The sequence below is a fragment of the Protopterus annectens genome, chromosome 1.part0, assembly GCF_019279795.1.
Source record: "Protopterus annectens isolate FY-2018-M chromosome 1.part0, PAN1.0, whole genome shotgun sequence".
Lineage (NCBI taxonomy): Eukaryota > Metazoa > Chordata > Ceratodontiformes > Protopteridae > Protopterus > Protopterus annectens.
Window position 1 is genome coordinate 1,021,023,014 of NC_056725.1, and position 15,879 is coordinate 1,021,038,892.

The window sequence follows — 15,879 nt, forward strand, 5'->3', positions numbered from 1 at the left end:
TTCTAAACCTGTGGAAGTGGAGCGCAGAAAAGGCAGAGAGAAGGAGAGCGAGCGCTGGATATACAAATGCAAGAGGTCCCCGGACCTTTCAGCATCAGGAACTCCCGCCAAGAGTCAGCCTAGGCACCATGACTCCCCTTGGCTCCGATCTCCCAGATTTCCCCTGGAGCCAGACAAGCCAAGACCACCATCTAGCGCCTCGGTTCCTTGATCCGCAAGGTCGAGTCCGTGGACTCGTCACAGTCCATCCGAAGCCTTTCTGAAGTTGACATGGATAAAATGATGAGGCTAATTCGTACAGAAATCTACATAGGAGTCTTGCCAGCCCCCCTCTCTCTGGGGGGGGGCCCGCTTCCTTTCTTCACTCCAGTTTCTCCTTCTCTGATCCGACCACCGGGTTTAGAGTACATGGATCCGAGGATGGCCTTAGGGGGTCGGCGCCGACAGTACCGGTCTCCTCGACGCCGGCAGCTGCCTGGAGCTTGTCGAATCTGACCAGTTCAGTTCAGAGTGGCTCTCTGAGCCAGTGCCTGGGTGTCGGATTTGAGGGAGTGGAACTTTTTCCATTGGCTCCAATATTGGGTCAGATTCCCCCCCTCGGAGCTCCGTCCACTTTTGCCCGGCTCCGATTCTCGCTTCAGATCAGTGTAGAGCTGTTTCCTTATTGGTGGCCCAGGAAGCACGTTCTCCCTCGGTGTTTGACGTGGTAGAAAGGGTTCTCTCCACTAGATCAAGACCTTTTGACTGTTTCCTCGGACTCCGCCCCGACTCCCTCGGCTTTGTTTGCGAATTCCATCATTTTACCTGAGGGACAGCCTGTGCTCAAGGAGCCCCAGGCGGTTTCCTCTGAGGAACAACTGGCTTGCGAGTTCCCCCCGGAGAGCCCCGGCGGAGACGTGTCTCGCAAGCATATGTGCAAGAGGAGGCACTTGGACTCCCCCAAGTCCCTCACCGAGGAAGCTGATTTAGGTGATGGGGAAGGTTCCCCCAGATCACCTCCCGAGGATGTCTCCTTAGAAGAAATCATGGAAATCCTACGCCAGCGGCGAGGTTGGTCCTCCCCAAAACCTTCCTCAGACGAATTTGTGTTCCTGGAGGCATTTGACACAGGCCCATCTACTTCCTGGGTGTCGCCTCCCATAGATCCCCTGGTGGACCTGGTCACCTCGCGGGCTTGGAAGGAGACTGACACCATGGAACCAATCCCAAAACGACCAGACAAAATTTTGAGCCCCCCCTTACAGACCAGTGTTGAGCAAAGGGTCCCCTGTAGACACTATGGTGGTAGCAGCAACCACCAAAAAGGAACTAGCCCAGGAGAGTTCCTCTGTTCATCCCCCTGACCGAGAGTCTAGGATGACGGACCGCTTAGGGAAGTGGGTTTATGCATCAGCGACCTTTTCAATCTGGGCGCTGAACTATCTGGCCCACATTACTAGACTACAGCGCGACCTGGTAAAGGAACTGTCTGAGTCTCCCCAAAGTCCATGTCGCAGGAGGAGAGACGCATATTCTCCACTAGAATGGCCACTTTGACAGCGGTTTCCAACATGTCCATGCGACTCATCTCACATGCTACTGAAGGAGTGGCTAGGGCAGCTGGGTCTTGTGTGTCCATGAGGCATAACACCTGGCTCAGATTGCCGGTTCTTGGAACCCTTCAAGGCATCTTTTGCAAACGCCCTTATAACGGTTCTACCCTTTTTGGTAAGACCGTCCCGAGACACCTTGGTCCAGAGTGGAAAAGATGGGAAGTCACTATCTGCCGTCGGAATCCACTTCTCGAACCCTCAAAGATACTTGTCCCAGAATCAGCAAGGGCAAAAGAAGATGTGGTTCCGGAAGTCTCAGTATTCCTGGGACACTCTGGGCTCTTCCTCCCTTAGAGGCAGAGAGGGCCAGGATAGATGCCGGCCTAGAGGCAGAGGGAGTACGAAGAAGTTTGTGTCTCGAGAACCATTCTCTGACAGCCCCGTGCAGCAACCCTGAGGGGGTTGCCCGATTGCTCTACTCTGGAGGCAGTCGGGGGTCACTTGTCGTTGCACCTGGTGGTATGGGAGTCCGTAACATCAGACCGCTGGGTGCTCCAGATAATTTCTAGAGGATACTCAATCCCATTTATGGTTCCTCTCAAACACCTCCTGGACGTACCCACCCGTGCAAAGGGAGGTAGCAGCACTGGAAATTTCCAAGCTGCTAGAGAAACGAGCCATTGAATCCGTCCCCTCAGATCAGTCCGTATCGGGCATCTACTACAGGCTATTTGTAGTGCCAAAGAAAACGGGGGACTTGAGGCCCATTGTGGACCTCTCTGCCCTGAACCTGTCAGTTGCCAAAGAAATGTTGTGGATGGTCACCTTACAGTCCATCATGCCATACCCGAACGAGCGGGACTGGATGTGCTTGTTTGACCTCCAGGAAGCCTACTATCACATAAAGATGCACAGAAGCTCCAGAAGGTTCCTCCGCTTCCGGCTAGGAATCAGTCATTAACAATTTCGAGCCCAACCATTTAGTCTTACAGCCTCCAGGGTGTTCAAAGTGATAACAGTAGTAGTGGCTCACCTGAGGCTTCAGGGGATTCAGGTCTACCCTTACCTGGATGATTGGCTCCTTACTGCTCCCACCAAGCATCTACTTTACCGCACCAAGGATTATTTCCTAAAGCTTGCACTCCACTTAGGGATTACAGTCAACGCATCCAAATCTCTTCTGAATCCTGTTCAGGTGATAGACTACATAGGGGCACAGATAGACACACTACAATCAAAAATCTTCCTGACCACGGAAAAAGTTTGCAACCTAAGGATGCATGTTACCTTTATCTACTGTTCTCACCTTCCCTCGGCAGAATCGGTTTTGAGGGCCCTAGGTTCTATGGCAGCGATCATAATGCTTCTTCCGTGTGCCCGGTTACACATGCAAGTACTACTGTGGACTCCAGCGGTGCAATGGTCTCTGTTGGATCTCCCATTGTCGCATCCAGTACACCTCATTCAAGTCTGCAGGTTGTCCCTTCTTTGATGGATGCATTCTCTGGAAATTCTGGAGGGACAATCTTTTGTTCCAGCCCCTGTCCAAGCCACAGTGACCACGGGTGCCTCCCAACTTGGGGGGGGGGGGCATTGTTCGGGCAGGACAGTCCAAGGCCTGTGGTCCCCTATCGAAACCAGTTTGCATATAAACACTCTAGTGATGAAGGCGGTCCTTTTGGTGTGGCAGGCCCTTCATTCCTTTCTTCCTCTGAGAACCATTGCAATTCAATCAGACACAATGTTAGTGGTCTGGTATGTCAACAAACAGGGAGAGACCAGATCTTTACCCTCTTTGTCATGAGGCTATGAGTGTTTGAGAATGGGCGATCTCCACCGGTCGCTTTCGGACAGCAATGCACATTCCGGGATGGTCCAACATCCTAGCGGACAGGTTAAGTCGGACTATACTGATGGCTTGTGAGTGGTTTCCGAATCCTTCAGTAGCGGAGCAGGTCTTTATGGAGTGGGGTCAGCCTTGCTACGATCTCTTCACATCTCCTTCCAATGCGAAGTGCAGAGAGTTCTTCGCTCTGAACCCCCAGCCGAGGGAGTCCCCCAGAGATGCTCTAGTCCATGCTTAGCCTCCAAGTCTTGTGTATGCTTATCGGCCTGTACCCCTTATTCAGAGGTTTCTACAGAAAGCTTGTTGACTGGGGAGCAAAGTGATCCTCATTGCCCCATTTTGGCCTCGCCAGGTATGGTTTCCCTTCCTTTGGTCTCATCTTCTGGCTCCACCTTGGATCCCATTCAGGATCTCATTTCATACCCCTCAGGGGTTCCTAATCCGAGTCTGGGCAGTTTGAAGCTCATGGTTTGGTTGCTCCAGTTCCCCTAGTTGCTAGGACTCCTGGATTGTCTTCTTCAGTCAGGTCTATTCTGGGGGCAGCTCATATGTCTTCCATCAAGAAGGTTTATCGTAGCAAATGGAAATGTTTTTCTTTTTGGGCTTCTCAAAGGAGTTTAGACCCTTTCACAGCTCCTGTTTCAGCTATTCTCGATTTTTAGCAAATATTTTTCAACAAGGAGCTAGCTCTTTTAATATCAAAGTTCATTTAGCTGCCATCTCTCATTTTCACGTGAGCAAGAATTCTGCTTCTCTAGCCTCTTCCAGACTGTGTAAAACTTTTATTAAAGGTACTTTCCTATTACGTCCTCCAGGCAAAGATCCTATTCCCCCATTGGACCTTACTGTGGTTCTTCAAGCGTTGGTCGCTCTGCCATTTGAACCTGCAGCAACCACGGATGTTAAGTTTTTGTCTTTGAAAACAGCGGCTGTCACCTCTTCTAAGAGGGTTTCAGAACTGCAAGTGTTTTCTATTAAAGTTCCGTACATGATTTTCCATAAGAACAGGGTTTCCCTTATTACCAATCCTTCCTTTCTTCCCAAAGTAGCATCAGAGGTTAACATCAGTCAAACCATTAATTTACATGTTTTCTTTCCAAATTTTGCTAACAAAATGGAATACAGACTTCACTTGTTGGATGTTCACATACCGTTACGATTCTATTTACACAGGACTGGAACCTTTCGTAAATCTGATCAATTGTGTCCTTCCCTAAACCCTTTTTGGGCAAACCTATTTCTCTAAACCCTTTTTGGGTAAACCTATTTCTCTAAACCCTTTTTGGGTAAACCTATCTCCAAGGTCACCATCGCTAGGTGCATCTCCTTGTCCATCCTTCAGGTCTATAAGGATAAAGGTTTGTCTCCTTCGGGTCAGGTGAAAGCTAATTCGACTAGGTCAGTGGCTACTTCTGTGGCCTTTTGGTCGAGAGTCTCATTGGATGATATTTGTTCTGAAGCTACTTGGTCCTCATCTCATACCTTTATTTCTCACTATAAATTGGATTTGATTTCTCAAAGGAGAGCATCCTTTGGTTCCGGGATGCTCCAGAATATCCTTCCATGAGGGCCATCCATATGTTTAGTAGCTGGGGACGCTGTCCCACAGGTTGAAGATCAGATGAAGTAAACTACTTCAGATAAAGAAGTTATGTACTCACCATAACATTCCATTTGAGTAGTTCTACTTTGTCTTCAACCGTCCGTCCCTCCCTCCTTCCCCCCGGCCTTACCATATGAACAGCCTGTTTAGCTGAAGTTTTAGGTGCATAAGGTGTTTTTTCAGTTCGGGTTCACATTTTAAGTGGCAGCAAACTCGATCTGGGGATTGGAAGGTAGTGGAGGTGTATTATGGGTAAGAGGAGGAGCTTGGAGCAGATGCTAGTGAAATTGCCGGCTCGGATCCAGTACCCACAGGTTGAAGACAAATGAAGTAGAACTACTCAGATGGAACGTTATGGTGAGTACATAACTTCTTTTTCTGACATCATTATTTTGCAGTAGGCAATGTACAGAAAATAAATAGCACTACTGTTTCTTTACTGATGTGTTTAGTAAAGCAAAAAGACTTACTGTTTTGAGCATTTAATTTTGTAGCTGCTTGGTGAGATTGAGGAGCATTTGAACTGCGTCATTACTCAGTGTGAACCAGACCTCAAGGTACCAGTGGACGAATTTGATGGAAAAGTTGTATATGGTCAGAAGAGAGCAACTGGAGGTATGTTTACCGTCTAGCTGTTTTTGTATATTCCTAATAGTAGTACTTTTGCAAATATTTTGGATCAAGATAAGTCACATACAGTGCCTAATGTCCTAGCATGTTTTGGCATTTTAAGTATGTACTTGTAGCTGACCTATAGGTTAGTGGCCCTAGAGCCTTTACAAGCCTAGCCATGTTAATCCCAAGTATCCCATTGGTTCTTTTTTAGGTAGTTCGCAAAAAGAATTGAATAGAGCGGGTCTGTGATCAACACCAGCTACCCCTGTCCATGAAGGGACAAGGGTGTCACACCAGGGGTGAATTTTCATTCTCCCATCCAGTTATCTAGGTTGTATTTGAATAGGGTCAGTGAGTAGTAGGTATGTTTTAAAGGTTCATAGGTTCATAGATTAGTACTAAGCTAACTGCTCTTGCGAGCCATTTTAAGCCTAGCCAATTATACCTTTTGAGACTCAAACCCTGTACCTTGTGTTTGTAAGACAAACACCTTAACCATTAGGCCACCCTCCCAACCCCCTTAACTTAATTTCTGAAGATGTACCTAGTTTTGTGTGTTTGTTCTAAGTTAATAGAGGCTAGGGGTGTTCTGAAAATTTATTTTGTTTTATGTTTGAGAGCTGTCATTTAAGCAAAAATATTTGACAAAATGTAACATAAGTTCAATTAGAGATGGGAAGAAACAACTGTACCAAAGATTAGCCTGCCAAACAAATGTGTCCATTTAACACAAAAATTGGAAATACAATTTTGTTAGAAAAAAATTAAATAATTTAATTGAAAAAATGTCATATATAGTATGTCAGAACAATAACTTTTTATCATAATGGCTACACTATCTGTATTATTGTGGAACATAAATGGCCTTACAGGCTTAGAAAAAAAAGAGTAATGTGATTTTGTCAATTTTTATTTATTCCTTGACTTGTGCCTTTGGTTCTGAACCTCTGAACTGACTCAGCTGTTACTACAGCCCATGAGGACCAAAAATCTCAAGCTTAAGTCCTGCCCAGAATGCTCCTCTCCCAAATAGCTCACATCTCATTTGCTGCTTCCCGAGACAGATGCGTTACCAAATTTCCTCTTGAGCCAAGTTCATTTTTTCACATTTTTCATTGTATGTAATGTGTGCGCGTGTGAATGTATGTTTGTGTATACAAATGTATATATATGTATGTGTGTGTGTATATATATATATATATATATATATATATGTTTTTCCTACCCATTTTTGTGAGTTAATCCTTTCATCCCCAGAGTTGCAAGAAATTCCCTGATGTTCCACCCAGTCAGTGGGAACCAGCAGTGCTAGTAATTCAAAAATTGCTACAAAAAATGTCATCCAGGAGGTCCCACCAGACTAGATAGTCTGCAGTTTACTCAGGATTATTTTTAGTGCCAAAAAAGACAGAGGACTGTTCCAGTTTTGAATCTAAGTGTCTTAAACAAATCGGCTCGACAAACAAAATTTTGAATGGTCACAGTTCAGTCTGTCCTCCCATTTCTAGGGAAAAGACGATTGGATGTGCACTATAGATCTCCAGGATGCGTATTACCACTTCAAAATGGATAAACGGGGGGGACAGAGCCTGAAAGGCTTACTGAAGGCAGCAGTTTTTTTAGAGTTCCATAAACTAGTTTAAAATTCAGGAAATTATTTAATTTTTTTTCTAACTAAAACACTTTGAATAAGATAATAGTCTAAAATAAACTACAAGTTTTGGTGGATTTCTGTAAGAAATTTCCTGTCAAATTATACTGGCGTCTATTAACAACCGTGGAAATGAGTAACCTGAAGAACTCTTTCTGAACTAACACTAAAATAGGAACTACAACTGGTGAGACTACTACACTACAAGAATTATCATTGAAAATGGATGATTTTAAGGTTAATCTGCAAAATCTAAGAGAGAACCGTCAAAAGCAAACATGTTTTCAAAGAAATGCTTCAACAACATCAGACTAAGATAACAACTATTGACACTTCTTTGAGTGACATTGAAGGAATGCTCAGAGAGGAGGAAATGCAGAGAGACTCTCTTCTGAAGCAAAATACTAAAGTAGGTGACTTGGAAAACAGGGAAAGAAGGTCAAACATCAGAATCTTCAGCTTGCCCTAGAAAACAGAAGGAGGAGATATCATTTCCTCCTTAAACACATGGATTCCTGAGGTTTTAGATCTTACAGAAGGCTTTTCATTTGGTATTGAACGGGCTCATCGAGCTTTGGGAAACCCAGCTTCATTGACATCTTGTACACCACCAAGGTCAATTATAATAAAGTTTTTTATCTTTCATGGACAAAGAAATGGTGTTTAAAAACTGTGTGGAAAAAGAGCCCTATAAAATATAACCAAAACCTAATAAGGTTTGATAATGATTATTCCGTTAAAGTGCTGGAACAAAGGAAAAAGGCATGGCCACTAATTAAAATACTAAAACAGAACAATATTAAAACTCAAATGACTTTTCTTGAAAAAGTAAAACTCCTGCACTTAAATGAGACAAGAACCTTCAACAACCTAGAAGAGGCTTTACTATTTATCAAAAAACAATAATATATCTATTCCGGAAGATATGGACGGGGCATCTCCATCTCTGAAGAGAACCACTGATAAAAACTCCTGGACTGATGTAAAAAAGAAAAAACAAAAAAACAAATCTAAAATAGCCGTTTCTGCAAAGTCTCTGCTGCAACCTAATTATTAATGATACATCAACCTGACTTAAAACTGTAATGTAAACTATACTCTTGTGTGTGTGTGTGTGTGTGTGTGTGTGTGTGTGTGTGTGTGTGTGTGTGTGTGTATATATATGTATATGTATATGTATATATATATATATATGTGTAAAATTTATATACACACACACAGGTATGTTTCTGTATTCTTCTTTATGCATTATTTGTTATATTTGATTTGTATTATAGAAATAGTTATAAAAAGTCTTTACTGTCCTATCTATCTTCCCCTTTCTTACCTTTTGTATATATAGTAACTTGACTAGTTAATTCCTTATTCCCAGTAGACAAAAATGAGTTAAACTCCTAATAGTTAAGTTTCACCATATTTCTCTCATGTTTCTGATAGTGTTTTCGTTAACTAATACAGCAATACCAAAGATTAGCAATGTTGGTTTTATATGCTAGTAATTTACTGTTTAGATTGTTGCTTGTTTTTTTTAAACTGAGCAAACAAACAATGTTAAAGGAAATACTCCTTTAAATGTTATAGAAGCGTGATGTGCTATGCCAATAAATACTTAGCTTTGTATTATAATTCCTCTAAACACTGTGATTGAGTTATGCCCTTAGTACCAAGCATATAATGCAAGCATGGCACATATATCCTTGGGAAAATGTGTTTGATAGGTTTGAATGTAATTTAGTAAATATAACGTTGTTTGGATTAAAGCCAGACTGGGCTTCTGTACAGAGAAATTGTCACCACACAATGGCACCTTGTTTAAGGACGTAATCTTTTCCATTTGTTCCGGTTGCCGTAAAGGGCTGATTTAACCTCATGTGAGAAGATTGTCTCTCTATTTTGAATACTGAAGTTACTAGAGGAAACTGGTTCTGGAACTGATTGACTGAAAAGGGTGACAAGCAGGTAAGACTGGTTTAAGGTGAATGAGGAATTGCAGGCATTAACTTTGTGCAGTGTGAGTAGTGCTGGTAGTAATGGGTGACCACATCGTAACTGAATAACGGATTTGTAGTGGGGTTACAGTAACGGCATGGGATGTGGTTGCATAGTGATGGTGAATGATGACTTTTGGATGGCTTTGACTTGTAATGTAGTGCTTCTCTATTTTGATTTGTCAGACTATCTGGAACTTGAAGGAATGCTTGATTGTTCGATATACACGGAACTTGGTGTGATGATTCTTGGGTGGTGATTGCATTATGAACACTGGAGAGGGAGGGGAGGCGGGGAGTTTAATAGAGTGATTTTGAGCTGGAAAGCGGTTGAGCGGGGAAATTGTAGCTCATGAGTGCTTAAAGGTGAAGATTTTCACAGTTTGTAAGACTCGCGAGCTGGATAGCCATTTAACAGCTCTTTATCCGTAACTGCTGTTTCTGTTTAGTGTTACTATAACAATAAGTAGAGTAAGCTGTGATTGGTTGTCAGCTTACTCATGGAATTAAGGAAGTATGACCATATTACGTGTTTGCAAAATATATTTACCCAACCTGCTGTTTAGCCAAGTATCTATGCCTCATAGCATTTGAATGTCTGAGCATTGTGAATTATGAGATCTGATTGTATTCTTATGTTCACATTTTCTGATATGTCTTTGCCAGTCAGATGCAAGTCTGCACATTGTGTATATTGGTATCTGCCTGTATTCTTTGTCTATAGTTTTCTAAACATGTCTGCCTGAGTTTATCACTCAGTGATGTATGTACTGTCTCTGTTTTGGTATATGGAGCTTTTCTCCCCGGGCCTCCCATATATCTAGTCGGACTGTCCCGGTCAAAAAATGTAAAATAAATAAATTTAGATATCCTTTTGAATAATTTATGTTCCACATATAAGAGGGTAAATGCTAAAACAGAAACATGAATTATAATTTATTTAAGCATAACAGCATAGTTAAACAAGAAGCTCACTGCAAATCATACTTGGTATAGATCTATAATACTGAACTGTTGTGCTTCACACTACTTTGCTTCATATCTGTATAAATATCTGATTTGAAAGTTTCTTTTATAATCTAGCTATACTTGACTAAGCATATTAAGATTAAAGCCTTATAGACATGTTTTAAGATGATTTAAGCATATTCTAACTTTACTGAGCAATATTATTGAAATTTTATAATTGTTAAATGATGTGAATAGCACTAACAATGTATGTCACTTGTTGCAAGCCTTTGCAAATACAGGTTTAGATAATTTTATGTGTTATAAAAGGATGTGGTGAAAGATTGGTGTGAGAAATTAAACCAAATGTTATGTAGATATGCATATAGATTCACATCTTGCTATTGTTAATCAGCGGCGATGTAGTTGAGGGCCTCACCAGTTCCTATTGCGCAGAAGTGGGCGTGTCACAAATTGAGTGACAACCTGGTCTGCATATTACTTGGGGTTTTCAACAAACTGGCAATAAATTATATATATATATATATATATTTTTTTTTTTTTTTTTTAACATTTTAGGTCGATTAAAACTTGCTGTTATACACAATATGTGCATATCAAAGTTCAGTCATGCTGCAACACCCTGTAATACTTAGACTTAACCCCACAACTGAGTGAAAGAAAGAAGAAGCGGTTGCACTTCCGTTATTATTGCGTGCTGTGCTGACAGCACATAACCGTTCAAAGTGTCAATATGAGATTTTGGTGACTGACTATTAAAAGCACTATGACAACGGAAACACTTTAGTTTAAATAAGAAGCTATTACGTTGTGTCAAATCCATAATTTATCAGTTGGCAGTCCTCTTAAGAAACTGAAATACCCCAAGGTCGAGAAAGTGTTTTTTTTTTTTTTTTGTTTGTTTAAATGTCGGTTCACGCCATACTTTCAGTTTACTGTTATATTTACTGTCCTATTACAACATCAAGTGCACTTTTCTTTGGTTGTACATTGGGAGGGAATGCATATTCATGAATGACATATCACTGGGGGTGGGTTTTGGGTGCGGCTTGCTACTGCGCATCTGGTGAGGCCCTCAACTACAATATTGCCTAATCGGCTACTATTTATACTTAATATGAAAAGAACTGGGGATACTCAGAAGCTGAAAGAGCTTAATAATTAACATAACTCAGATGCATATGTTATATATGTACAAGATGGTAAGGATACATACATTAAGTTATGAAAAAATATTACGCCCCAACAGCTGAATGTTATGACATCATAATCACTGTATTTTAAAATAGTCTCTAACCCTTACTATATACGGAGCTCAGATGAAATGGGAGAGAAAGTTAGTATGATAGTCCACCAGACTTCTCTATCTGTTGCACTAGGAATGTATTTCATTCCATGTTGGGTAGGGTTTAAAAACCACATTAGTTTAATTTCAGTATGCATTTTAGATTTTAAGACTTTAGTTTTAGTAAGCCTGTCTTAAGTCTATTCTTGCTGATTACTTTAGAGGAAACATTGTTGACTGAGGTAATGATTGTCTACAAATTAATAATCAATACCAGAGGAGGGGACGATTCCACGTAAATAAAATAATAGATCAAACTCTTCTTCAAAAATAACGATATGATCTTACTTTATTATCTTTAAATGCTTAATGGCTTAAATAACCCAAATAAAAGCTCTGATCTACTAAAATATCTAAAATTAAACAGTGCTCAAATAATACTCTTACAAGAAACACACTGTAAAAGAAATGATAAATTTATATGGAACCCAAGTGAATATATGACCCTAGCCTGCTCCACAAGAAGAGAGGGTTAACAATCTTATGGAAAAAGAATTCCTTAAGTCCTGAAATTATACACAAATATGTACATAATGATGGTCTTATAGCTGTTGTTATCTTGAAGTTTAATAACAGGATGTGGACACTAGTAAACCTATACTGGTTTCCTGGTATTGGGGTGGGAACAGTTAAAAAAAACTCCTAGATCTTATAAATACATCTAAAGGAAATTTAATAATAAGTGGGGATTTTAATTGTATTACTGACACATCTGAAACCACTAACAAAAAATCTCCACACTTGATATCTACTGCAAAACTATTAAAAAGATGAACTGAGGCTTTAAAATTGAAAGATACTTACAACACTATAGATAACTCATTACTATTTTCTCATCAAGATTATAGATTTGGCACCCAAACCAGAATAGACAAATTATACATTTCTCAGGATCTTTATACAAAAATCACATCCTTCTCAATAATCACGTTTCCTTTTTTCAGATCGCAATTCCCTTGTCCTAAATATGCAAATGGATTTTAAACCATTAACACTTGTCTCTAGAATTCCCTCGTATATCACAAAAATTAAAGAATTCAAGCAATGGTTAATTATTGAACTTCATTTCTTTAGATATAAGCTACAAACCAGAAGTGAACATAATAATGGTATGGGATTCACTAAAATGTATATATGGTAGCACGATTAGTTGGTATAAAAATAAACTTAAAGAATGGGAATCAGAATTACAAAACTACATAACCAACTCTTATTATACAAATCCAAAAAGGACTTCAATTCGATTGGGAACAAAAAGATAATAGATTTAAATAAAAGATATAATGAAATATTAAACCATGAAACTAATTTAGCCATGGAGAGATTAAAAATAAACTCTGATGCTACTTCTCCAAAACACCTACATAATCTGTTAAAATCGATATGCAATCTAAAGCTAATGCTAATGTTAACATCTTAAATGAAGGGAAAGGTAAGACAGTTTCGGAAATAGGGGATATACTGGATACTTTTAAGTATCATTACACAAGACATTATAAAATAAGAACACTATAATGAACCAATTAAATTTAGAAACTGCACTCCCTAATATAAAAAACATCCCTGAAAACTTGCAACTGGAGTTACAAAAACCCATTACACATAAAGAAATTACTGAGAAAATCAAAGAGAGTAAAATCGGTAAATCCCCTGGGATAGATGGTTTAATTATAGAAACATACAAACTATTTCCTACAAATATAACCACAGTGTTACATAAAACACTACTTGAAATTCAAACTCATTCAACAGTTCCCCCTTCATCGTGATATTCTTTAGTCACCCCCATTTTAAAAGAAAATAAAGATTCTGGTCATTGTAGGTCGCATAGACCAATTTCATTACTGAATAATGATTATAAAATATTCATGTCTATTATGGTAAGTAGAATAAAAGCTCATATATCTGAAATTAATAACAACCAAACTGGGTTTATACATAATAGACACACACATGATAATATAAGAAGGATACTGACAATTGATTATTTAAATAAAGAAAATTCAGAAGCATTGATAATTGGACTGGATATAGAAAAAGCATTTGATTATTTAAATTGGGATTATTTAATTAAAACTCTTGATGTATTTGTTTTTCCTCTCTCCTTTATTACATTAATTAAAAAGGTTTACAAAAATAATTTAGCTTATGTTAAAATAGGACCCTTTACTTCAGAGGCAATCCAAATTACTAGAGGCACTATGTCATCCATTGTATTTGCATTGGCCATAGAGATACTGGCTATATTAGTACAGAACAATCCACAGATAAAAGGCATAGATATATATGACCAATATAATTCCAAGATCATGCTCTTTGCTGATGATGTGCTTCTTACATTTTCAAACTCAAAAGAAGTGTTAGATGAGCTAGATTTATTGATAGAGAACTTTCAGAAGATCTCCTGAAATCAAAATATATGTTATTGAATAAAAAAAAAGAAAGAAATACAAATTGATAAGTATCACATCATAGGCGAACAAGTCACAACTTTAAAATACCTGGGAATAGAGCTGAGTGGAAATATACAGGAGATACTGAATATTAATTATAGTAGGGTTATTGATACAATAAATACTCTGGTGAGCAAGTGGAATAACGTATTTATAAGTTTTGATAGATTACAACTGATAAAAATGGTACTACTTCCTAAAATTTTGTATGCAGTACAAGCTATTTGGTTAATACCTGAGAAAAGCTATCTTAAGGAAATAACATTAATATTGTTAAGATTCTTGTGGTATCCTAAAAGAAACAATTGCATATACTCACCATATCAGACAATGGGAAATGTATTCCTCCCTGATCCCAGGTATTGAATCCTTTATAAGGGCTACTTTACTTAAAACTGTGATAGATTGGATAAACCCCAATTGTACATCTAACTGGGAGTTGTAACCTCAATTATAACAACAAATTATTAAAAATATGTTAACTATAGATAAGGATAACATATTATGGTATTCATTGAGTTGAGAACTTACAGTATAATATAACTAAACCCACTAAGTTAAATTTAATCAACCATCTTTTTGAAACTTAGGAAATTTATTAATATGAATATGGATTTAAAACTTTGGTTCACAATATGTCAGGCTGAATGTAAATACTGTATATAGTTAATCTTTTAATTAATATGTTAACAAGTATTTATGTTTGTTATACATTTAAAATAAAAAAATATCTGAGTAAAAAAAATGGACAAATGTTCCAAGAGATTCCTCTGCTTTCAGCTAGGAACCAGTAACTACCAGTTCAGAGTCCTGCCGTTTGGTCTCTCCACAGCCCCCAGGGTGTTCACCAAGTGTATGGCATTAGTAGCAGCTCACTTGAGACTGCTGGGATTCCGGGTGTTTCCGTACTTAGACCACAAGCTCATTTCTGCTCTCATCAGCCATCTTTAAAACAAGAGACTACGTTCTCCAGACATGTGCCAACTTGGGGATTACTGTAAATTTTGAAAAATCACACCTAATGCCAACTCAAAATGTAGAATCAGTCCTAAGCACCAATACTTGGATAGCCTCTTTATCTTATCACAGATTGCAAAAGATCAAAAATCAAGTGGAGAAAGTCATCAGGAGGAGAAATGTACCTGCATGGCTAATTCTACAATATCTAGGTTTGATGGCAGCAAGCATCATGTTAGTCCCCCTGGTGAGATATCATATGAGAATATTGCAGTGGCTTCCAGCATCCCAGTGGTCCATTCAGTCTCTAGCAGTGTTGCACCCGATTTTAATTACCAACCGTTGCAAGGAAGATGTAGCTTGGTGGATCCAGTTAAAGGAAATTCTCCTGGGCCACCCCTTTGCCCTGTGTCAGCCCCAAGCCATAGTGATCACGGGCACCTCCTAGATGTGGTGGTGGTGGGGCATTATCTGGGCAAGAAGGTCCAAGGCACTTGGTCCCCATGGAGGCCAGCTTGCATATCAGTGTTCTAGAACTGAGGGCAGTGCTTTCAGCGTTGCAGGCCTTTCAGACTTCTCTCCCATCAGGAACGATTGCTATACAGACATGTTGGCAGTTTGGTAAATCAGTAAATAGGGAGGAGCCAAGTCGTAGCCCCTTTGTTGAGAAGCACTCAGAGTCTGGCAGTGGGCAATCTCTTCCAACCGCTTTCTGATAGCAATGCATATCCCGGGGAGATCCAGTGTGATAGTAGACAAATTGAGTCAATGCATTCTTCTGCCTCACAAGTGGTGTCTTAGTCGCAGAGTGGCAAAAAAGTCTTTCATTTGCTGGGGCCAGCCTTGCTGCGATCTTTTTGCATCACCTCTGAACACCAGGTGCAGCAGCTACTTTGCCCTTGTTTCCCCTCTGGGCAGAA

The 15,879-nt window shown here is 39.8% G+C and overlaps 1 protein-coding gene across 1 annotated transcript in view; it reads left to right on the plus strand.

The window, feature by feature from the left end:
* Nucleotides 1-15,879, plus strand: part of DDX1 (DEAD-box helicase 1) — a 1,380,291-nt gene that overhangs the window by 1,291,479 nt on the left and 72,933 nt on the right. The window contains exon 25 of the mRNA XM_044064805.1: nucleotides 5,476-5,596. Within this exon, the coding sequence (XP_043920740.1) occupies nucleotides 5,476-5,596 (121 nt within the window). The remainder of the gene's footprint in view (nucleotides 1-5,475; nucleotides 5,597-15,879) is intronic.